Here is a 25,016-nt window from a genome sequence, read left to right on the forward strand (position 1 = left end):
ATTGTAAACATGATTATGATTTATTTAATGTATTATTTGGCTATTTTATTAATACTGCATTATCATTGTTATTTTTCCTGAAACAAAAAAATAATAAGAAAAGATCAGCCTTTATAATTATCTTTAAAAATGTTTTATTTCTTAAATATTTTAATTCCTTGACATTCTCATCTATTATTGTTGTTAATATATATTTTTTAATTTTCCTTGGTGTTAGTTTATTTTTATTATTAATGGAACTTGTAATAATAAGGATTTATTAATGTGGGTTTATGCTGTGATGAAACCATTAATCTTTCCAACAAAACAATATATTTATGAAAACTGTGTTGAGTTTACAAACTATTTACTGTCTTTAAATTATTAGTTCATAAAATTTCTCCATAAAAAACTTATCTGCTGTTTACATTAAAATCATTGTCTATCTTTTACCTATTTTATTATTGTTTCACAATATATTTAATATTGTATAATATTATATAATATTGTATAATATATAAAATCACAATATTAAATTTTTAAATCAAGTATTTTCTTTTGCTAATTCTAGATAATTTTCTATGCTTAATCATAATTCTATGTCTTTTGTTACTCAAATAAACAAAAATCATTTCATGTGATTTTAAACATTTTTTGTATAAACTGTTTAGTATATAAGTCATAATCTGCATACTCTATGGGTATACTAATTTTAAATGTTTGTAATTTTGTAATAAATGTATAGCAATATTCACATAAAACATATTCAAAAATTTCTCAATGAAGGATAATACTGTAATTTACATTTTGTATATGAATTTCTAAATTTTGTATTTAAATATTAATTCTATACATAATAATTTATTATTTTAATAAACAATAATTTTTACAAAATTTACTTAGTCAAGAAAGTTGTGTATATTATAAATAAAGATTTTTTCTTTAAATGATCCAAAATTATGCTTTCATTTTGTATTTCTTGTTAAAAATAAAGAAACTAATATTTTATTTCAATAATTTATTAAAATGAAAAATTCGGTTGGATTATGTAATGAATTACTACTATTTCTATCTTTCTAGTTCTATTTTAAACTATACTTTCATAGTTCTAGTTTAAAAATTAGTTAAAGGATAGTTAATCTTAAGTTAATTACTAGTTACACAGCTGCAACAATTAGTTTATAAATTATCTTTATTCACTTATAAGGTCATGTATTGAAGTATTTACATAAATACATGAAATTTCTCTTTGTTAATTAATGTTTTCAGTCAAAACAAAGTTAAATTTGGTATATTGTCAAGTGTGTATTGAGAAATAGTATTGCTTAATGATATTGTAATATAATAGTCATTTACTATTGGTAAATTTAAGAAGACATTTATGTAAACAGTCATTAAATCATAGGTTAATAGTGTCTTATTAATTTGTGTTACTCTTTATAAAATCTCATCTGTTCTTATTTCAGTTACAAAGATATAAAATAAATTAACATAAGTTCATGACCTGAACTTTGTTTTTAAAATATGAAAAAATTTTAATTTTTATATATTAAATTTCATAAGAATATAATTGTTTTGAAATTAAATAAATATATGTTTATATATTTTTAATAGAAAACAGTTTTGGAGAGAGAATGATTTAGAAAATTTTGATAGTATTTGGAGTGGATCAGAAATTAGAAATAATGAATTATCTCCACCAATACTTCCTCCTAAAAAGTTCAGTTATCATTTACCACAGAACAAAAATGAAAACTTTTCAGGTATCTTCTTATATGAAGAAATGAAAATTTGAAATAACTTTTTGTGTGATTTACTTTAATATACAAATTTTATATTTCAGATAATAATTTGCTTGAAGAATTATATCAAGATACACAGGTTAATTTTGTTTATCTTTTTTTTTTGTCATTTGTTTTTGTTTTTTTAAACACCATTAGAACAAAGTAGAACATATCTAGAAAACACTAGATATGTTCAGGAACACTTAAAGAATCATAAATGCTAGGTATAAATCTGACATACTGGTTAAAACTATTAAACTATTACAGTAATAATTAAATTTAGTCTTTTATGTACTTTTTTTATTTATAATTTGAATTTATTTTAAGTCAAATTTTTATTTTTTAAAGGTAAACGATGATAAAATATATGAAGAAATGCCTTTTTCTAAGTAATATTTTATATTCTGTTATATTTATTTTAATTTGTTTCTTATTTTTACCTAATTATTAAATTTTTGTTACAGTTATGAATTTCAAGTATACAGCAAAGGAAGGAAAAGAAGTAAAAGTCAGAGAGAATTATTAAAAGATTTACAAAAGGAACAAAAAGAACACGAAAGGAGAGAAAGAGAATTGGATAAAAGAAGAAAAAAATTTGGTGTAAGAAAGCTTAGTATAATTAGTATTTTTATTTAAAAATTTAAGTAACAATGTTTATTTTATTACAGTTAACAGGAGATGAAATTCCATTAGAAAAAGGTTATGTAAAAAGTGATAGAAGAGGAAGTCAGAATGATTTAACTGTTAAGAAAGGAGATATACTATTAATTCTTAGAATGGAAAATAATCCAGTTGGAAGATGGCTTGTGCAAAATGATAAAGGAAAAAGTAAATTTCCAAATCTTTAATTAAAATCTTATTTTACTGGTAATTACAAAGAATATTAAAATTTTTCAGTTGGATATGTGGAATTGGATAATATAAAAATGGATGCTAATTCAATAAAAACAGTAAGATTAAGTTATCCATTTGTTTTTGTATTTTTTATAAAATTTATATTTCTGAATAAATTAAATTAATTCTTTCATTATACATATAATACCAAAATGAATTAATTTCAATAAATATAAAACACTGCTGTATTGGAGCAAATTATGTAAAAGTCCCAAATGTTTTTGATTTTTTAGACCAGGGATGGGCAACCTTTTTCTATGTAAGGGCCACATTTCAAAACTTTTGAACTGATGCAGGCCACATAAAAGAGAAATGAGGGAAAAAAATGTTGGTAAATCACAATCATGTATTCATATATAATTTTAAATTAGCATAGATATAGTTAATTTAGCTTCTGGTACTGATGCAAACATAATATATTGGAAATATTTGGTTAAATGTTAGTCACTGCTAACTTTAAATTCGTTTCAATGTGTCTGTTAGCCTGTTTTTTGTTTTAATTTTTACTAAATTCATGGGGAAAAACTATTCACATACATAAGTTGTAGAAAATAACATTTGAATTTTTGCTGCATACTTCTTTAAGCTGGCAAATTGATATATTTATTCATATTTTACGCAGGCTGCAAAAAATATTACTGTGGGCCACGGGTTGCCTATCCCTGCTTTAGACTAATCTTCAGGGAACACACATAAAAATGAATTCACCAAATTTTTAGATTGTGATTTTTACAGATTCAAAACATTTGAAGTTTTCATGTAATTTTGCTTTAATAAAGCAATGTTTTAAATTTGTTCACCTAGAAAAAGTGCAATTATTATTTTTTATCATCATCAATTACAATGATTATAATTCACTATTTTTAGGTCATGAAAGAAAGAAGAAGTTCTATGGGAAGCAAAGAGTATGTATCATTTATTAAATTAACTTTAACTTAAAAGCACCTAATTAATTCAAATTAATATATTCAAAATAGTACATATTTTTGCATATAAGATTTGATATAAGAAAATATTGAAAATCCTAATTATATGTTTAAATTTTAAATCAAGAAATTTTCAACATTAATTCAAGTTTTTTATTTCTGATTCAACATTGAAATTTAAATTAACATTAATATAATTTATTGTATTGGCATTGTTTCTAGACATTGGCCAATCCTGTTGCAAAACAAACTCATTCATAATGGACTGTAATTGTACAAGGGTCAGTCATTAAGTAACCACAAACTGCTCTGGAATGTATATATACAGAGTAAAGATTTAATTTGTTTGTCTAAGTCTCAAAGTTAATTTTCCTTGGTGTCAATGCATTTGTGCTAGCAAGGATACCAATGCACGAATGTCAGAAATAAAAGTCTTCTGGCTGACTGCAGAGACACTCATGCACCACAAACTGAACCTCTTATTGGAGTGAAAATGGTGGCTCTACGGTGTCTTTCAGTGCCCCAGATGGGAGGTCACATGATTGCAAGTCAGAGGAGTACAGTGGGTGTAGAAGGCTCTCAAATCACATAAGTTAGGTTGAAACAGAATTCAAATGTCATTTGCTGTATGAAACCTGGAGCTGTCTTACATGAAGCACATGCTCTTGAAAAGGCTACCTTGACATTTCCTTTAGATAGCTGGCCTTAGTTTGGTGAAGGTCATAGTTGTGTCTTTTACTGTCTGAACCTTAGGCAAGTAATGTTACTCCTTTACAATCCCAAAACACTGTGAAGCATAACCTTTCCTGCAGATGGTTGTGTACAGATTTTTTTCAGAGTTTTGGGAAATCCAGATGATGCCATTCCATTGCATTTCATTTGCTTTCTGGAATAAACTGGTACACCCAATACAACATTCAACAATGTATATCAATAGTTATCAAGTTCTCTGTATGCAAAAATTTCATTAAGCATATAATTCAACCTTTGTGCAACACTCAAGTGAAGCAGCCATTTTGGACATTCACTAGTGAACATTTATATCATCTGACAGCATTGTACTAAAGTCAGATATACTCACCAGATTGCATTGCATGTACAGTACTTGAAAGGAATTGTGAATTTAGCTGGTTTTGTTCAGATATCAATTATGCAGTTACTTAATGATTTACCTTGAAACTTGCCATATATCTCAATATGCTGGTGTGCCACATTAACTAATTTTATTAATAGATATAAAAATTCTGTTATATAAATTATTTCATTATTGTAATTAAAACACTTAATTTATTTTATAAAATATCAATTNTTACGAAATAAGTTAAAACTTGTTATTCCTTAATATTAATTAAATTAAAAATCGATACAAATTATGGACGTTTTTAGATTCGGATGCGAATCTAATGCGAACCTTTCAGAAATAAATCTTAATTAGAAAATTTTTAAACGTTTTTAGAGAAAATTTTTAAATATATTCATTTATTGTTTATGAAATAAATTAGGTTGCGATATACGCGATCTTTTTATGTAATATTGAAATAATGTATTAATTGTTAATACTATTTGTAATTTAATTAAGTTTTACAGCGCATTTTTTAATTTTTATGTATGTAACAATCTCACACTGGGTGGTGATAAATTTACAAAAGGTTGATTGCTAACCGAAAAAAATTAGAATAACTACTCGATATTTATAGTTCTTCGTTAATTTTAGTCTGTGAGAAATTAGACTGGAGTCGGTCATAAATTAAATTTTTTCAATTATTTGGGTATTTTTTTTTTACAAAAATTAAATTTTGAGACTTCTCTGTGTTCAGCGCAAGGACCGAATGATTCTTATGGTTCTATAAAGGTAACTTTCACATTCTTGTATAATACATATAAATTTCCGTTTTAAATGTCATTTAACTTGGTACTGTACAATATATGTTATAATTTTCTCTTAATTTGAATTTTTATGTGTAGCCTTAAAAACTATTACATTGCTGTGACTGTTAACGAATACCTAGAACGCATCTTCCAAATCGAAGTGGAATAATTCGTCTTAATTTGCGCAAATTCTTCACGGAAATACTTCAACTATGCACCCATGTATAAATCACAAAGTACTATAATATTTTGATACATGCGACTATTAATAACAGTACAATCTCGGTAATCCGATATATAAGGGTCCGGGACAGTATCGGATTACTGGAAGAATTCAATGGTTTAATCAATCGGAAAGAAAACATTTGCATGTTTGCAGTTTGAGGATTGGTCAAAATCCGAGCGCGCTGAATCGTCGGTAATCAATGTTGCCAAATTGCTGGATTCTCACTAAATTTAGTGATAAATTGAAGCGACCGTAGAAAATTTAGTGGGAGGTACACTATTTTTGGTAGGAATTTCGGAGGACTGATTTTTATATTTATACAGTGTTGTGTTATGAGATACTGTACGTTGTTAGGCTCGTCATCTTAGGCCGCTCAAAAATCTTTAATATCGTGACCAAGCTCGGGCTCTATATCAAGCTACGTTTAGTGGGATGTTGATCAAATTTATTGGAAATTGAATTTTGAACTATTGGGAAACTTGTCTATGACTTACTTGTTAGCAACAGTGCCGGTAATACTCGAGAATGACTAGTGTCAGATTATTGAACGTGTCGAATTAGCGAACTGCCAGATTATCGAGATTGTACTGTATCAGATAGTCTCTGGAGAAATAAACCAACATACGATATGTAATTACGTGATATTGGGATTGAATAATGCTGAAATTTAAGAATAATTATCGTTGTTGTAAAAATTGGAAAATATTTTAAAAAAAGTACAGAAAATGTAACTGTGATAAATATAATAGAAATTCTGCAATATTTAGTCCGTGTGAAAATGTCGAACTGTAGAAAGGCTGACTAATTACAGTACGACGCCTGTTCATTTGAGTGGTGTGCACGTTTATGTCAATTCGACGTCAATTTTACACTTGTTTATTTAAAAAATGAAGAAATTACGTCACAATAGCGTGAAACTAAGCGCTCTCTTAACCAAACGAACAAACCTATTATTAAACATAATTATTTTTTTACAATAAGAATTTTATATTTTGAATGTTAGTGTAGTGTTAACATTTTTATTTGCTTTAATTTAATATATTTATTAGAATTTCATATATGCTATTATATTTTGTATAAAATAATATATTTTATTAAAAAAAAAAGCTAACTATTATAAATCAAAAATAATTTATAACAGTTATACTATAGTTAATGTATATTAGTGGCATAAATTATGTATTATATATTTATTTGGTAATTATTTTAATTTTAATTTACATATCTTAACATATATCAGTGACATGTTAATTTAGTTGTTTTCAATTGAGAAGCCATAAGATTTCAAGGGTGCTGCAATAAAGTGCTGAGTAGTGCCATAACACTTATTATGTGTGTTACTAAAAGGATGAAAAGCATATTAATATTATGCACATTTTAAGTTCTTCATTAATAATTGAAACCCGTTTGATCTACAGACATTTGTCAATAACAGACACTTCTTTTCCCCCAATTAGCCCATTAAATTGAGTAATTTATAATCATTAACTGTAATCCAACCTTCTAGCATGCTGCCTTTTAGATGCCTCTATTCATGAAAATAAGTTTCTAATTTTTCATATAAGAAAAAATGTTCTGTCTATTAAATTGAGAAGTTACTCATTTAAAAATTATAGGCAATGTAATTTTTTTTAGTTTGGTTTATACTCAGATTAGTTGTTTTCAAAATGATTTATGCATTTATTTGTTGAACTAAGATTTTAAAAACTGGCAGTGATGATTTTACAATTTTTAAAACATTTAATGAAAACAGTTTTTAAAATTCATTTAAATTTACAGTATTGTAAAAATTTAAATTCCCTGATCTTAAAATTTTCTCGATACATTATTATGATGCTTCGGATGATGATATATCCAATTTACCAGGGCTGTGGAGTCGCATAAAAATCTACCGACTCTGACTCCAACCAGGGGCAGACTTGTTACCGAAAGAGACCTGGAAATTCTGATGTCATCACGTGACCTCGGAATAAAAGGTTCAATAAATAGAGTTCTAATAAAGATAGAATGTAGAAACTTTTTATTCCAAAGCTAAAAGACTCCTCTAAGTAATGACACAGTCAATATATAAATATGTATTTGATAATTTTTACTTTTCCGGCTGTTATATACATGGTACAATCCAAAAGTTCGGGGACTGCAGTAATGTATGACGACAAAAGCATGTATTTGAAGTTACAGCGTATGAAATTGATTCTATCAAACCTTTCCTACGTGTTCAGGTTGGTTTCGCCCATGTCACGTGATTAAACTGTGAGTGCTGTTGTTTTCTTTCGGAGATAGTTATCTTTGTTTTGCGACGTAATAAAAATGGAGTTTAAAGAACAGCACTGCAACATTAAATTTTGTCAGCGTTTAGGTGAAACACCTACGGAGACTTTAAAATTGCTAAGAAAGGTGTACAGTGATTTTACATGGCGAAATCAAAGGTGTACTAATGGCATCGGAGGGCCAAGAATCCATTGCAGATGATGAACGCTCTGGCCGACCTACGGCTTCACGGAACAAGGAAAATGTTGAGTTGGTCTCTCAATGTGTTCGCAAAGATCGTTGCCAAACCCTTAAAAAAATCACTGCGACTACTCACTTATCAAATACTGGTTGCCAGCATATTTTAACGGAAGATCTTAGCATGCACCGAGCAAAGGAAAGTCATGATGGAGGTGTTTTTTGATTCTCAAGGAATTGTTCATTCAGAATTTATTCCTGAAGGCAGTAAACAAGGAGCATTATCTAGACATTTTATGTCATTTGAAGGAATCCATTTGTCGTAAATGGCCACAGATCTGGCAGTGCGAAGACTGGTACCTTATGCATTACAATGCACCTGAACATCAGTCCCAAATGGTCACACAGTTTCTCGCCAAAACTCAAATTAATGTGCTTCCACACCCCTCCTATTCACCGGACTTAGCCCCATGTGATTTTTATTTGTTTCCATCAATGGAAAAGCATTTGTAGGGATGCCGTTTTGTGTCATCAGATGAGGTGAGAGCAGCATTGCAGGAGACCTTACGATAGATTTCAAAAACTGGCTTACAGCAGTGCTTCCAGAAGTTATACAAGCACTGGAAAAAGAGTATCATTGCCCAAGGTGATTACTTTATATTGCCAATGCATAACCACCTTTAAACTTTTTAAGGTAAGGAATTTTAAGCCAAGTCCCTGAACTTTTGGATTGTACTACATATAACAGAGGGAAAGTGTAATGCTCAGTCAAAAAGTGACCCCTCCCAAATTTTTACATTTTTGGACTCAGGACACCTTGAAATTTCGAGATACGCAAAAGATTCAAGGTTTTTTTCTATATGTGTGGATGTTAGACTGTATGGAGGGGACATGATTTTGTTCACCCTGTTTGAAGCCTAATGATTTCTGTGGTCAGAGTGGTTAGAATCAGAGTCAGGTGGTTTAACACAGGAGTTAGTTATTAAGTGTCGGAGTGGTTGAACTAAATCATGTCCCCATACACATTCTAACATCGTAGGTGAGAACATCTTAACGGGTTTTACTGTGCTATTATAAAATGACAAAAAGGCTTACTTTGAGGGTAGTGACGAGTTTTATGTTATTTTTTTAAATTTTGTACGCTAATAACGAGTAAAATATTTATTAAGAGATATGACACATGACCACTTTTATGTCTTCACCCTGTCAACCTTTAATTAAGAACCAAAATTTAATAGTATTAATGACCCTTTATATGCAAACTACAGTGCCACATTTTGTTTCTTAAACTTTACCAATTCTGAGATATTGTTTAATATATCAAAACAGAAAAAGAAATTAAACAAATTAGATGACAACACACACAAGCACACAAATTTTTCCTTTTTTATTGACTTTTTTTAGGTGGTTCGGGAGGTCTCCAAACGTATGTGTAGATTTGCAAAAAAAAATTTGGAGGGTCAAATTTGACATGATTCCAATACTTTTCCGTTTTATATACGTAACAAATTGAGAAGTAAAAAGGAGTCAGAGTCAGCAGATTTTTTGATGACTGACTCCGGCTAAAACACCAAAACTGCACAACTCTGACTCCACGGCCCTGCAATTTACTCTAAAGTAAATTCTTATTTTATCATTTATATTAATTATGTTTATTTTTATTGTAAACATGATTATGATTTATTTAATGTATTATTTGGCTATTTTATTAATACTGCATTATCATTGTTATTTTTCCTGAAACAAAAAAATAATAAGAAAAGATCAGCCTTTATAATTATCTTTAAAAATGTTTTATTTCTTAAATATTTTAATTCCTTGACATTCTCATCTATTATTGTTGTTAATATATATTTTTTAATTTTCCTTGGTGTTAGTTTATTTTTATTATTAATGGAACTTGTAATAATAAGGATTTATTAATGTGGGTTTATGCTGTGATGAAACCATTAATCTTTCCAACAAAACAATATATTTATGAAAACTGTGTTGAGTTTACAAACTATTTACTGTCTTTAAATTATTAGTTCATAAAATTTCTCCATAAAAAACTTATCTGCTGTTTACATTAAAATCATTGTCTATCTTTTACCTATTTTATTATTGTTTCACAATATATTTAATATTGTATAATATTATATAATATTGTATAATATATAAAATCACAATATTAAATTTTTAAATCAAGTATTTTCTTTTGCTAATTCTAGATAATTTTCTATGCTTAATCATAATTCTATGTCTTTTGTTACTCAAATAAACAAAAATCATTTCATGTGATTTTAAACATTTTTTGTATAAACTGTTTAGTATATAAGTCATAATCTGCATACTCTATGGGTATACTAATTTTAAATGTTTGTAATTTTGTAATAAATGTATAGCAATATTCACATAAAACATATTCAAAAATTTCTCAATGAAGGATAATACTGTAATTTACATTTTGTATATGAATTTCTAAATTTTGTATTTAAATATTAATTCTATACATAATAATTTATTATTTTAATAAACAATAATTTTTACAAAATTTACTTAGTCAAGAAAGTTGTGTATATTATAAATAAAGATTTTTTCTTTAAATGATCCAAAATTATGCTTTCATTTTGTATTTCTTGTTAAAAATAAAGAAACTGTAATATTTTATTTCAATAATTTATTAAAATGAAAAATTCGGTTGGATTATGTAATGAATTACTACTATTTCTATCTTTCTAGTTCTATTTTAAACTATACTTTCATAGTTCTAGTTTAAAAATTAGTTAAAGGATAGTTAATCTTAAGTTAATTACTAGTTACACAGCTGCAACAATTAGTTTATAAATTATCTTTATTCACTTATAAGGTCATGTATTGAAGTATTTACATAAATACATGAAATTTCTCTTTGTTAATTAATGTTTTCAGTCAAAACAAAGTTAAATTTGGTATATTGTCAAGTGTGTATTGAGAAATAGTATTGCTTAATGATATTGTAATATAATAGTCATTTACTATTGGTAAATTTAAGAAGACATTTATGTAAACAGTCATTAAATCATAGGTTAATAGTGTCTTATTAATTTGTGTTACTCTTTATAAAATCTCATCTGTTCTTATTTCAGTTACAAAGATATAAAATAAATTAACATAAGTTCATGACCTGAACTTTGTTTTTAAAATATGAAAAAATTTTAATTTTTATATATTAAATTTCATAAGAATATAATTGTTTTGAAATAAAATAAATATATGTTTATATATTTTTAATAGAAAACAGTTTTGGAGAGAGAATGATTTAGAAAATTTCGATAGTATTTGGAGTGGATCAGAAATTAGAAATAATGAATTATCTCCACCAATACTTCCTCCTAAAAAGTTCAGTTATCATTTACCACAGAACAAAAATGAAAACTTTTCAGGTATCTTCTTATATGAAGAAATGAAAATTTGAAATAACTTTTTGTGTGATTTACTTTAATATACAAATTTTATATTTCAGATAATAATTTGCTTGAAGAATTATATCAAGATACACAGGTTAATTTTGTTTATCTTTTTTTTTTGTCATTTGTTTTTGTTTTTTTAAACACCATTAGAACAAAGTAGAACATATCTAGAAAACACTAGATATGTTCAGGAACACTTAAAGAATCATAAATGCTAGGTATAAATCTGACATACTGGTTAAAACTATTAAACTATTACAGTAATAATTAAATTTAGTCTTTTATATACTTTTTTTATTTATAATTTGAATTTATTTTAAGTCAAATTTTTATTTTTTAAAGGTAAACGATGATAAAATATATGAAGAAATGCCTTTTTCTAAGTAATATTTTATATTCTGTTATATTTATTTTAATTTGTTTCTTATTTTTACCTAATTATTAAATTTTTGTTACAGTTATGAATTTCAAGTATACAGCAAAGGAAGGAAAAGAAGTAAAAGTCAGAGAGAATTATTAAAAGATTTACAAAAGGAACAAAAAGAACACGAAAGGAGAGAAAGAGAATTGGATAAAAGAAGAAAAAAATTTGGTGTAAGAAAGCTTAGTATAATTAGTATTTTTATTTAAAAATTTAAGTAACAATGTTTATTTTATTACAGTTAACAGGAGATGAAATTCCATTAGAAAAAGGTTATGTAAAAAGTGATAGAAGAGGAAGTCAGAATGATTTAACTGTTAAGAAAGGAGATATACTATTAATTCTTAGAATGGAAAATAATCCAGTTGGAAGATGGCTTGTGCAAAATGATAAAGGAAAAAGTAAATTTCCAAATCTTTAATTAAAATCTTATTTTACTGGTAATTACAAAGAATATTAAAATTTTTCAGTTGGATATGTGGAATTGGATAATATAAAAATGGATGCTAATTCAATAAAAACAGTAAGATTAAGTTATCCATTTGTTTTTGTATTTTTTATAAAATTTATATTTCTGAATAAATTAAATTAATTCTTTCATTATACATATAATACCAAAATGAATTAATTTCAATAAATATAAAACACTGCTGTATTGGAGCAAATTATGTAAAAGTCCCAAACTGCATCAGTTCAAAACTTTTGAACTGATGCAGGCCACATACAAGAGAAATGAGGGAAAAAAATGTTGGTAAATCACAATCATGTATTCATATATAATTTTAAATTAGCATAGATATAGTTAATTTAGCTTCTGGTACTGATGCAAACATAATATATCGGAAATATTTGGTTAAATGTTAGTCACTGCTAACTTTAAATTAGTTTCAATGTGTCTGTTAGCCTGTTTTTTGTTTTAATTTTTACTAAATTCATGGGGAAAAACTATTCACATACATAAGTTGTAGAAAATAACATTTGAATTTTTGCTGCATACTTCTTTAAGCTGGCAAATTGATATATTTATTCATATTTTACGCAGGCTGCAAAAAATATTACTGTGGGCCACGGGTTGCCTATCCCTGCTTTAGACTAATCTTCAGGGAACACACATAAAAATGAATTCACCAAATTTTTAGATTGTGATTTTTACAGATTCAAAACATTTGAAGTTTTCATGTAATTTTGCTTTAATAAAGCAATGTTTTAAATTTGTTCACCTAGAAAAAGTGCAATTATTATTTTTTATCATCATCAATTACAATGATTATAATTCACTATTTTTAGGTCATGAAAGAAAGAAGAAGTTCTATGGGAAGCAAAGAGTATGTATCATTTATTAAATTAACTTTAACTTAAAAGCACCTAATTAATTCAAATTAATATATTCAAAATAGTACATATTTTTGCATATAAGATTTGATTTAAGAAAATATTGAAAATCCTAATTATATGTTTAAATTTTAAATCAAGAAATTTTCAACATTAATTCAAGTTTTTTATTTCTGATTCAACATTGAAATTTAAATTAACATTAATATAATTTATTGTATTGGCATTGTTTCTAGACATTGGCCAATCCTGTTGCAAAACAAACTCATTCATAATGGACTGTAATTGTACAAGGGTCAGTCATTAAGTAAAATTTGTTTGTCTAAGTCTCAAAGTTAATTTTCCTTGGTGTCAATGCATTTGTGCTAGCAAGGATACCAATGCACGAATGTCAGAAATAAAAGTCTTCTGGCTGACTGCAGAGACACTCATGCACCACAAACTGAACCTCTTATTGGAGTGAAAATGGTGGCTCTACGATGTCTTTCAGTGCCCCAGATGGGAGGTCACATGATTGCAAGTCAGAGGAGTACAGTGGGTGTAGAAGGCTCTCAAATCACATAAGTTAGGTTGAAACAGAATTCAAATGTCATTTGCTGTATGAAACCTGGAACTGTCTTACATGAAGCACATGCTCTTGAAAAGGCTACCTTGACATTTCCTTTAGATAGCTGGCCTTAGTTTGGTGAAGGTCATAGTTGTGTCTTTTACTGTCTGAACCTTAGGCAAGTAATGTTACTCCTTTACAATCCCAAAACACTGTGAAGCATAACCTTTCCTGCAGATGGTTGTGTACAGATTTTTTCAGAGTTTTGGGAAATCCAGATGATGCCATTCCATTGCATTTCATTTGCTTTCTGGAATAAACTGGTACACCCAATACAACATTCAACAATGTATATCAATAGTTATCAAGTTCTCTGTATGCAAAAATTTCATTAAGCATATAATTCAACCTTTGTGCAACACTCAAGTGAAGCAGCCATTTTGGACATTCACTAGTGAACATTTATATCATCTGACAGCATTGTACTAAAGTCAGATATACTCACCAGATTGCATTGCATGTACAGTACTTGAAAGGAATTGTGAATTTAGCTGGTTTTGTTCAGATATCAATTATGCAGTTACTTAATGATTTACCTTGAAACTTGCCATATATCTCAATATGCTGGTGTGCCACATTAACTAATTTTATTAATAGATATAAAAATTCTGTTATATAAATTATTTCATTATTGTAATTAAAACACTTAATTTATTTTATAAAATATCAATTGTCAATTGTATTATATTTACAAGATTAAAAGAGAAAATTATACATAATCATTTTGTTAAACTAAAAAAGTTTTATATTTTCTGAATTTCCTGTTGATATCATGAAACAATGTGTGTGTCACATCATTATTTTGTTTAACATTCTTATAAAATGCTTGATATTTTTCTAAAGATATATACACATGCAAACACAAACAAATACAGTAATATAATTTTTTCATTAATTAATGAAAACAAATGTTACTGAATGAATCAATGTTATATTTTATGAATAAATGTATTCTATACTTACATATTACATAAATAACTAAAATAAGATAAATTGTTCTCTTTATTAGTTCTTAGTGAACAACACTAGATCAATAAGGGGAAGATTATATAAAAACAAATCCAAATTGCATATTTGAGATAAAAATACAAATTCTTATTGATGTAATAATGTCCAGTGAGAACTTTCATTAAAAGGAATAATTTCATCAAGTGTAGTTATTTCAATAATCTTAGTGTCATTGTTTGCAATATATCTTTTTTACTATTATTTTAAGACAATGAAATATAGCATTTAAGTATTTAAAATAGCACTAAAAGATAATTTTACATTTTAATTTAACTTAATTTAAACATATATTTTAGAAAATAATATCTAAATTTTTACCCTTTATCAGTGGCAGAACATACAGTGTTTCCAGTTCTGAAGGTAAGGTAGAAATTATTCAAATTTATTCATTTATAAATATTTTGAAAAATATTTATGTAAAGAAAATGTTAATAATATATTTAACATTTTTTTTATAGCTGTTTATGAAGAAGCTTGTTGATGAAGAGTGTAAATAGCAAGATTATCAATAAAATATCAACAATTTAATATATTTATTTAATTTTAAATGAAAAGATAACATTTTCTATGCAAATACTGTATATATGAAATAAAATATTCTAAATATGATTTAAAAAAGGAAGAAAAATTTATTTTTATAGATTAGTTTTTAATTCTCAGTACATTACTTGCCATTTTTCTACACAAATATATAAAAATGGTTTGATTGGCATAAGTTTGAACTTTGAAAAATGTTTATTATTTTAAATTTGATCCAAACAATAAAAGTAATATAAGATCAGCTATTACATACAGCATAAATATTTTTTTGGAATATTATACACGTAAATAAACATATAAACAAATAGGAATTTTTTAAGATAAAATAGTACTTGAATATTTTATTTATTATAACTGAAAATCTAGTCTCCTTGCTTAAAACCTACAATAATATTCATGTAATTATCTACTGTTTAAAAGAAATAACAAATAATAGTTAATAAAGATAAAGGATATTCAATGAGACTAACTGCCACTGTTGTTTGAAATTTAGTATTTACTAGGTAAAAGAAAAATTTTAAACTTACAGGAAAAAATAGATTTCTCTTCTCTTTTTTTTTTTTTTTTTTTAATTATTTGAATTGAAATTATTTTACAACACAGTATCTTGAAAATCTTATTGTGGTTTGTTCTGATATTCAGTAATGACTAAACAAATCATACAGTTAACAAGAATGTGTCAACCTCTCTAACATCCATTGAAAATTATTTAAAAATTTTAGAAATTACTCTAAAAAGAAGTTATAATTTATAAAGTATTGTAGAAAATGAATAATAGACTACATTAAACATGTTAAACTGTAGAATATTTTTACTAATATGCCTTCAGATAAGTTGTTTATTCAGAACTTACAACTACAGTCTTCAGTCACAATGATCCTAAAGCAATAATAAATTGTAGAGCAAATTACAGTATCAGAATTTTAGGAAGAAATACCTGTATTGGTCAACAATGATCAGAAAATTATTCGCTATGAAAGTATTGGAGATAATACACACGCTGTAAAGATTTCATCCAGGAACTATTGACTAAGGGAGATACTGTATTCGTTTCGTGAGGATAGAAAACCCTTTTAAGTCAATTTATATCACTATTTCTATATACAGTATATAATTTTAAAAATTGAAACTTCAAACTTTTAATTTTGACTGAGTTTTAAAGCGGACTTTTTTAGATACTGGTTATCTCAGTTACAATACATTAAAGGCTGTTATACACGTTACGGAAATTCTCAAAGGATGTACTTAACAGACGAAAAAAAATCGGATATAACTGGCTGGATCGAACATAGTAATTTACAAAACTTATTAAAATATTTCCCAACGTATAAAGAATTATTTTTATTTAAAGGTGGATAGATAGAAAAAAAAATCACGGTTAATCCTCAAAGGATTTCCGTAACGTGTATAACAGCCTTAACAATTGTCCTAAACATGTTAATAAAAGATACAGTGTTATTAATTAATTCAAATATTTTTTATTTTTGAGTTAGTCCCCTTTCGATACGTCTAGATCTGTCACTGTACGTATGACATCATATTAGAGGTGTATTTGTAATATTTGAATTTATTTTTTTATCAACGCAATATTTGAGATCAAGCATCTGGAATACAATACTTCCTAGTACTCGAGTATTCCCCATTTCTAATTTTTATATATAGGCCTACTTGTAGTCATTATTCGTCACGCCTAAAGAGCTGTTCGTAATTTACAGTAGTTTGAAATAAATGTCATTTTAACAGGAAGACATTTGTCAATAAATGTTTTGTTGTATCGCAACCATGTATCAAAGTTATGTGATAAAATTGCATTTGGTGCAAAACTTTATTAAAAAAAACCATTTTAACAAATGTTAAACAGTTGTTGGTTCATTTTATAAAAATTAACGAATTAACATACAATAAAGTTTTTTTTTTTTTTTATAAAAATTGTTCGCATATATAGAAATTTAACAAATTATTATTCTCTCTAAAGGGAGGTTGGACTCAACACAATTATTATAACATAAAATGCAAATTAAAAAATTTGAAAGGAATTCAGCAAAATTTTAAAAAGCCAGAAGTTATGTATTTCAGGTAGGATTTAAATTAATAATGATTATTTTTATTCAAAAATATAATATTTCTCGATTATAAAAATTTTAAACATTTTGCAAGTTCATGCCTTTTTGAAGAAAAACAATGAAACAGTCGATATTTTTCCACTAAATGTAAAAAATTTAAACCAGTTTATCATCACAAAATATAATTTTATCGATGAAAAATTGGTAAATTTTATATGCATCACAGAAAACGTGGACTCCAACTCTAGAAGATCCGACTGTTTAATCCTCCAATATTTTAAGTGATGCTGGCCCCCAAACTTTGGGAATCGGCACCATTTAAAATTATTATTGAGGGCCGAACGAGTTCCTCGTCTTTAGAATTGACACTGGTAACAGAAAATAACAACCATTCTGTTTTTAAAAAATAGAATAAAAGAACTGTATCCGGCAAGAACGTGGAACATTTAAAATTTATAAATACCCCGGAAATAATCGACGTAAATATATATTATTTAAAATTTAACAAATACTATANAAATTCGGTTGGATTATGTAATGAATTACTACTATTTCTATCTTTCTAGTTCTATTTTAAACTATACTTTCATAGTTCTAGTTTAAAAATTAGTTAAAGGATAGTTAATCTTAAGTTAATTACTAGTTACACAGCTGCAACAATTAGTTTATAAATTATCTTTATTCACTTATAAGGTCATGTATTGAAGTATTTACATAAATACATGAAATTTCTCTTTGTTAATTAATGTTTTCAGTCAAAACAAAGTTAAATTTGGTATATTGTCAAGTGTGTATTGAGAAATAGTATTGCTTAATGATATTGTAATATAATAGTCATTTACTATTGGTAAATTTAAGAAGACATTTATGTAAACAGTCATTAAATCATAGGTTAATAGTGTCTTATTAATTTGTGTTACTCTTTATAAAATCTCATCTGTTCTTATTTCAGTTACAAAGATATAAAATAAATTAACATAAGTTCATGACCTGAACTTTGTTTTTAAAATATGAAAAAATTTTAATTTTTATATATTAAATTTCATAAGAATATAATTGTTTTGAAATAAAATAAATATATGTTTATATATTTTTAATAGAAAACAGTTTTGGAGAGAGAATGATTTAGAAAATTTCGATAGTATTTGGAGTGGATCAGAAATTAGAAATAATGAATTATCTCCACCAATACTTCCTCCTAAAAAGTTCAGTTATCATTTACCACAGAACAAAAATGAAAACTTTTCAGGTATCTTCTTATATGAAGAAATGAAAATTTGAAATAACTTTTTGTGTGATTTACTTTAATATACAAATTTTATATTTCAGATAATAATTTGCTTGAAGAATTATATCAAGATACACAGGTTAATTTTGTTTATTTTTTTTTTGTCATTTGTTTTTGTTTTTTTAAACACCATTAGAACAAAGTAGAACATATCTAGAAAACACTAGATATGTTCAGGCTTATGCCCATTATCAGGAACACTTAAAGAATCATAAATGCTAGGTATAAATCTGACATACTGGTNGATTCTTTTTATTCAAAAATATAATATTTCTCGATTATAAAAATTTTAAACATTTTGCAAGTTCATGCCTTTTTGAAGAAAAACAATGAAACAGTCGATATTTTTCCACTAAATGTAAAAAATTTAAACCAGTTTATCATCACAAAATATAATTTTATCGATGAAAAATTGGTAAATTTTATATGCATCACAGAAAACGTGGACTCCAACTCTAGAAGATCCGACTGTTTAATCCTCCAATATTTTAAGTGATGCTGGCCCCCAAACTTTGGGAATCGGCACCATTTAAAATTATTATTGAGGGCCGAACGAGTTCCTCGTCTTTAGAATTGACACTGGTAACAGAAAATAACAACCATTCTGTTTTTAAAAAATAGAATAAAAGAACTGTATCCGGCAAGAACGTGGAACATTTAAAATTTATAAATACCCCGGAAATAATCGACGTAAATATATATTATTTAAAATTTAACAAATACTATACTAATTTTTTATAAAAAATGGTAAGTAGCAACGTGTAAAAATTAATGATGTAACGAATATTCGATTACTATTCGGTATTCGGCCTATTTTTCACTATTCGGCCGAATACCTAAAAAGAGGAGTAAGAAAGAACAAAAATACAGTAAATTAATCATTTTGGTATTTAGAGTTAATGTTATAGAGTTAGTGTTGTTTGTTTATATTTATTTATAACTTGTAACATGCACAAAATAAAAAAGAAAATAATATTAGTCACATGTATTCACAATTTATAATTACAAAGATCAGCACACGTACACGTCTATCGTTGGAGAATCCTCGCACATTTGAGGGTCTGACCCTGCCTACCTTCTTTTTAAGCGCTCGTCTTTGCTCTTCCCTTTCTCTTTCCTCTATCGCTCTAATCCACGTATGCCTGTGCATACATCACAATACACGCTCACGATACTTTTGATTCGTCACTTCTCTGTCGTAGAGTTCCCATTTTACAGTTACGTGACTCAGCCTGGTGACAACGGAGAAAAGAGACAGATAGGACGTAGATATAAGTCACAGTTATGATTTCACAGATTCGAGACAGCTTGATAGCCCGAACGGCCCCAGGTTTTCGCCCGTGCACGCTAAGTGACTTTCATTACAAGCATTTAGCTTTCTGTTCCGAAGTCTATGACAACAATTGTTTGGCATTGACGGCCGCGAATTTCGCGCCAATAAGCTGCTTTCGACTTGTTCGATTATGTTATCGACTCAATTTCATATTTATTTTCACTTCGCGGTCCTTCTCTGTTCTTTCTCCGTTATTCACACGNAACGATGATAAAATATATGAAGAAATGCCTTTTTCTAAGTAATATTTTATATTCTGTTATATTTATTTTAATTTGTTTCTTATTTTTACCTAATTATTAAATTTTTGTTACAGTTATGAATTTCAAGTATACAGCAAAGGAAGGAAAAGAAGTAAAAGTCAGAGAGAATTATTAAAAGATTTACAAAAGGAACAAAAAGAACACGAAAGGAGAGAAAGAGAATTAGATAAAAGAAGAAAAAAATTTGGTGTAAGAAAGCTTAGTATAATTAGTATTTTTATTTAAAAATTTAAGTAACAATGTTTATTTTATTACAGTTAACAGGAGATGAAATTCCATTAGAAAAAGGTTATGTAAAAAGTGATAGAAGAGGAAGTCAGAATGATTTAACTGTTAAGAAAGGAGATATACTATTAATTCTTAGAATGGAAAATAATCCAGTTGGAAGATGGCTTGTGCAAAATGATAAAGGAAAAAGTAAATTTCCAAATCTTTAATTAAAATCTTATTTTACTGGTAATTACAAAGAATATTAAAATTTTTCAGTTGGATATGTGGAATTGGATAATATAAAAATGGATGCTAATTCAATAAAAACAGTAAGATTAAGTTATCCATTTGTTTTTGTATTTTTTATAAAATTTATATTTCTGAATAAATTAAATTAATTCTTTCATTATACATATAATACCAAAATGAATTAATTTCAATAAATATAAAACACTGCTGTATTGGAGCAAATTATGTAAAAGTCCCAAACTGCATCAGTTCAAAACTTTTGAACTGATGCAGGCCACATACAAGAGAAATGAGGGAAAAAAATGTTGGTAAATCACAATCATGTATTCATATATAATTTTAAATTAGCATAGATATAGTTAATTTAGCTTCTGGTACTGATGCAAACATAATATATCGGAAATATTTGGTTAAATGTTAGTCACTGCTAACTTTAAATTCGTTTCAATGTGTCTGTTAGCCTGTTTTTTGTTTTAATTTTTACTAAATTCATGGGGAAAAACTATTCACATACATAAGTTGTAGAAAATAACATTTGAATTTTTGCTGCATACTTCTTTAAGCTGGCAAATTGATATATTTATTCATATTTTACGCAGGCTGCAAAAAATATTACTGTGGGCCATGGGTTGCCTATTCCTGCTTTAGGGAACACACATAAAAATGAATTCACCAAATTTTTAGATTGTGATTTTTACAGATTCAAAACATTTGAAGTTTTCATGTAATTTTGCTTTAATAAAGCAATGTTTTAAATTTGTTCAACTAGAAAAAGTGCAATTATTATTTTTTATCATCATCAATTACAATGATTATAATTCACTATTTTTAGGTCATGAAAGAAAGAAGAAGTTCTATGGGAAGCAAAGAGTATGTATCATTTATTAAATTAACTTTAACTTAAAAGCACCTAATTAATTCAAATTAATATATTCAAGATAGTACATATTTTTGCATATAAGATTTGATATAAGAAAATTTTGAAAATCCTAATTATATGTTTAAATTTTAAATCAAGAAATTTTCAACNGTATATTTAAGTTTTATATTTTATAGTCTATTTTAAGGCATAGCATAAAAATATGCCTTGACTTCTGCCTAGAATCTCGCGTTTTTAAGTGCAATATTAAACTTCTGAGACAAGAATAAACACACAATAAATTTGCACTTATTAATACAGTACTTGATCAAAAGATAAAAAATTAAAAATTCGTTTATAAAATTATTAAATCAAGTTCGTGAGAAAAGCGTTAAGTGCAAATCAACTTCTACTTGTTTCTTCATATCCGATAAAATAAGTATTTAAAATAGCCTACTTGTAAATCTTAGTGATCGTTATTTTGTGACTCCAGTTATTTATTTTGTACTGACATTTAAAAAAATTACTATAAAACAAAATGCACTGTTGCCTATTATTAATTTGTTTTCTAAAGTTTATAATTTTCTGTGCTTTTTTTTAAATCAAACTGTTTAAAGTAAAAATATAATTTAGCACAGCTGCAAGAGATAAATGTTAATTTATGGCATATTAAAAAAAATCATAATCTCTTAAATACTAAAAACTTAAAAATTAACGAGCAATTATTTATTTTGACATCGTCACAATGCTGGGCTGCAATTTTTAATCATGTTTTTAATTTATTTAATTTAAAATATATGCTCTCCACCTCAAATTAGTAGTGGCTTGCCCCTGTACATCATACTTTTCCTTTAACAATAGAGTGGTGCTGGTCATCTATCTAACTGCTTTCGGGAGAAAATTTTTGAATTGAAGTAACGTGACTTCCGGTTTGCATTTAGAAGTTCGTATATAGTTAATCGGGACTTCCTGCCCCTATCTTTCTATATCTGGTCTCGGCTTTCATCTACAGTTGGAATTTATAGGTCTACAATATTTGTTTTAAATTGTACCTCAAATAAAAGATTTGGATATCATCTCCCTTTTACCCATAAAAAGTTCTTTCTTCCCTCCCATAAAAAGAATAAGCATTATCTAATCTTCTGAAGAAGAAATTTTATGTTGTGAAATTTATCTATTTATTTATTAGTAAATTTAATTTCTTGAGTGATTCCTTAACTCGAATTAATAATAAATAAACGTAAAAGGATTATAACAAAATAAATTTTATATATCAATATCTAAAGCAAAAAACTTGTAGACCTAACACCAAATTTGCAATATTTCAGAGAAAGCGAGAAAACGGTAAAAAAAATTATCGGGTTGGACAATTAAAATACTTTTATCACAATTATAACGTTTAATAATTTAAAAATGTTTAGCGTTAATCATTTAAAATCCAAAATACGCATTCTTTCACCTAAAAATTTAAGGAGTAAACTTGATATATAAACCATAAAGTGATTTCATGGCTTACGAGGTTTTCATTCCAAGCCATCGATATGCGCAAATACAACATATCTTAATAATATAATTGTATGGGAAAATTTACGTACAGTATTGTATATAATGTGAGTTACGTATACAGTATATTTACTTTAAACATGCAAGGTAAATTAGGTAATTTATAGATGTTTTCTTTCGAGATGAAAATATGANAGTTTTATATTTTCTGAATTTCCTGTTGATATCATGAAACAATGTGTGTGTCACATCATTATTTTGTTTAACATTCTTATAAAATGCTTGATATTTTTCTAAAGATATATACACATGCAAACACAAACAAATACAGTAATATAATTTTTTCATTAATTAATGAAAACAAATGTTACTGAATGAATCAATGTTGTATTTTATGAATAAATGTATTCTATACTTACATATTACATAAATAACTAAAATAAGATAAATTGTTCTCTTTATTAGTTCTTAGTGAACAACACTAGATCAATAAGGGGAAGATTATATAAAAACAAATCCAAATTGCATATTTGAGATAAAAATACAAATTCTTATTGATGTAATAATGTCCAGTGAGAACTTTCATTAAAAGGAATAATTTCATCAAGTGTAGTTATTTCAATAATCTTAGTGTCATTGTTTGCAATATATCTTTTTTACTATTATTTTAAGACAATGAAATATAGCATTTAAGTATTTAAAATAGCACTAAAAGATAATTTTACATTTTAATTTAACTTAATTTAAACATATATTTTAGAAAATAATATCTAAATTTTTACCCTTTATCAGTGGCAGAACATACAGTGTTTCCAGTTCTGAAGGTAAGGTAGAAATTATTCAAATTTATTCATTTATAAATATTTTGAAAAATATTTATGTAAAGAAAATGTTAATAATATATTTAACATTTTTTTTATAGCTGTTTATGAAGAAGCTTGTTGATGAAGAGTGTAAATAGCAAGATTATCAATAAAATATCAACAATTTAATATATTTATTTAATTTTAAATGAAAAGATAACATTTTCTATGCAAATACTGTATATATGAAATAAAATATTCTAAATATGATTTAAAAAAGGAAGAAAAATTTATTTTTATAGATTAGTTTTTAATTCTCAGTACATTACTTGCCATTTTTCTACACAAATATATAAAAATGGTTTGATTGGCATAAGTTTGAACTTTGAAAAATGTTTATTATTTTAAATTTGATCCAAACAATAAAAGTAATATAAGATCAGCTATTACATACAGCATAAATATTTTTTAGGAATATTATACACGTAAATAAACATATAAACAAATAGGAATTTTTTAAGATAAAATAGTACTTGAATATTTTATTTATTATAACTGAAAATCTAGTCTCCTTGCTTAAAACCTACAATAATATTCATGTAATTATCTACTGTTTAAAAGAAATAACAAATAATAGTTAATAAAGATAAAGGATATTCAATGAGACTAACTGCCACTGTTGTTTGAAATTTAGTATTTACTAGGTAAAAGAAAAATTTTAAACTTACAGGAAAAAATAGATTTCTCTTCTCTTTTTTTTTTTTTTTTTTAATTTTTTGAATTGAAATTATTTTACAACACAGTATCTTGAAAATCTTATTGTGGTTTGTTCTGATATTCAGTAATGACTAAACAAATCATACAGTTAACAAGAATGTGTCAACCTCTCTAACATCCATTGAAAATTATTTAAAAATTTTAGAAATTACTCTAAAAAGAAGTTATAATTTATAAAGTATTGTAGAAAATGAATAATAGAC

The 25,016-nt window shown here is 26.4% G+C and overlaps 2 protein-coding genes across 3 annotated transcripts in view; both read left to right on the top strand.

The window, feature by feature from the left end:
• LOC111626210 (FYN-binding protein 1-like) overlaps positions 1–15,453 on the top strand; it is a 34,999-nt gene extending 19,546 nt beyond the window's left edge. For both annotated transcript variants that reach the window (XM_023369520.1, XM_023369521.1), the window contains 9 exons: positions 11,382–11,530; positions 11,611–11,648; positions 11,900–11,940; positions 12,016–12,151; positions 12,220–12,379; positions 12,449–12,501; positions 13,266–13,303; positions 15,254–15,285; positions 15,384–15,453. In XM_023369520.1, the coding sequence (XP_023225288.1) occupies positions 11,382–11,530; positions 11,611–11,648; positions 11,900–11,940; positions 12,016–12,151; positions 12,220–12,379; positions 12,449–12,501; positions 13,266–13,303; positions 15,254–15,285; positions 15,384–15,406 (670 nt within the window). In that variant the 3' untranslated portion in view covers positions 15,407–15,453. The remainder of the gene's footprint in view (positions 1–11,381; positions 11,531–11,610; positions 11,649–11,899; positions 11,941–12,015; positions 12,152–12,219; positions 12,380–12,448; positions 12,502–13,265; positions 13,304–15,253; positions 15,286–15,383) is intronic.
• Positions 15,454–18,895: 3,442 nt separating this feature from the next.
• LOC111626218 (FYN-binding protein 1-like) lies at positions 18,896–24,225 on the top strand. The gene is made up of 8 exons (XM_023369529.1): positions 18,896–19,041; positions 20,353–20,390; positions 20,466–20,601; positions 20,670–20,829; positions 20,899–20,951; positions 21,704–21,741; positions 24,026–24,057; positions 24,156–24,225. The coding sequence occupies exons 2-8, from the start codon at positions 20,377–20,379 to the stop codon at positions 24,176–24,178; spliced, it is 456 nt and encodes a 151-aa protein (XP_023225297.1). The 5' UTR covers positions 18,896–19,041; positions 20,353–20,376; the 3' UTR covers positions 24,179–24,225.
• Positions 24,226–25,016: the final 791 nt, after the last annotated feature.

The sequence above is a fragment of the Centruroides sculpturatus genome, unplaced genomic scaffold (genome assembly GCF_000671375.1).
Source record: "Centruroides sculpturatus isolate CEXI.00-Female unplaced genomic scaffold, Cexi_2.0 scaffold285, whole genome shotgun sequence".
Lineage (NCBI taxonomy): Eukaryota > Metazoa > Arthropoda > Arachnida > Scorpiones > Buthidae > Centruroides > Centruroides sculpturatus.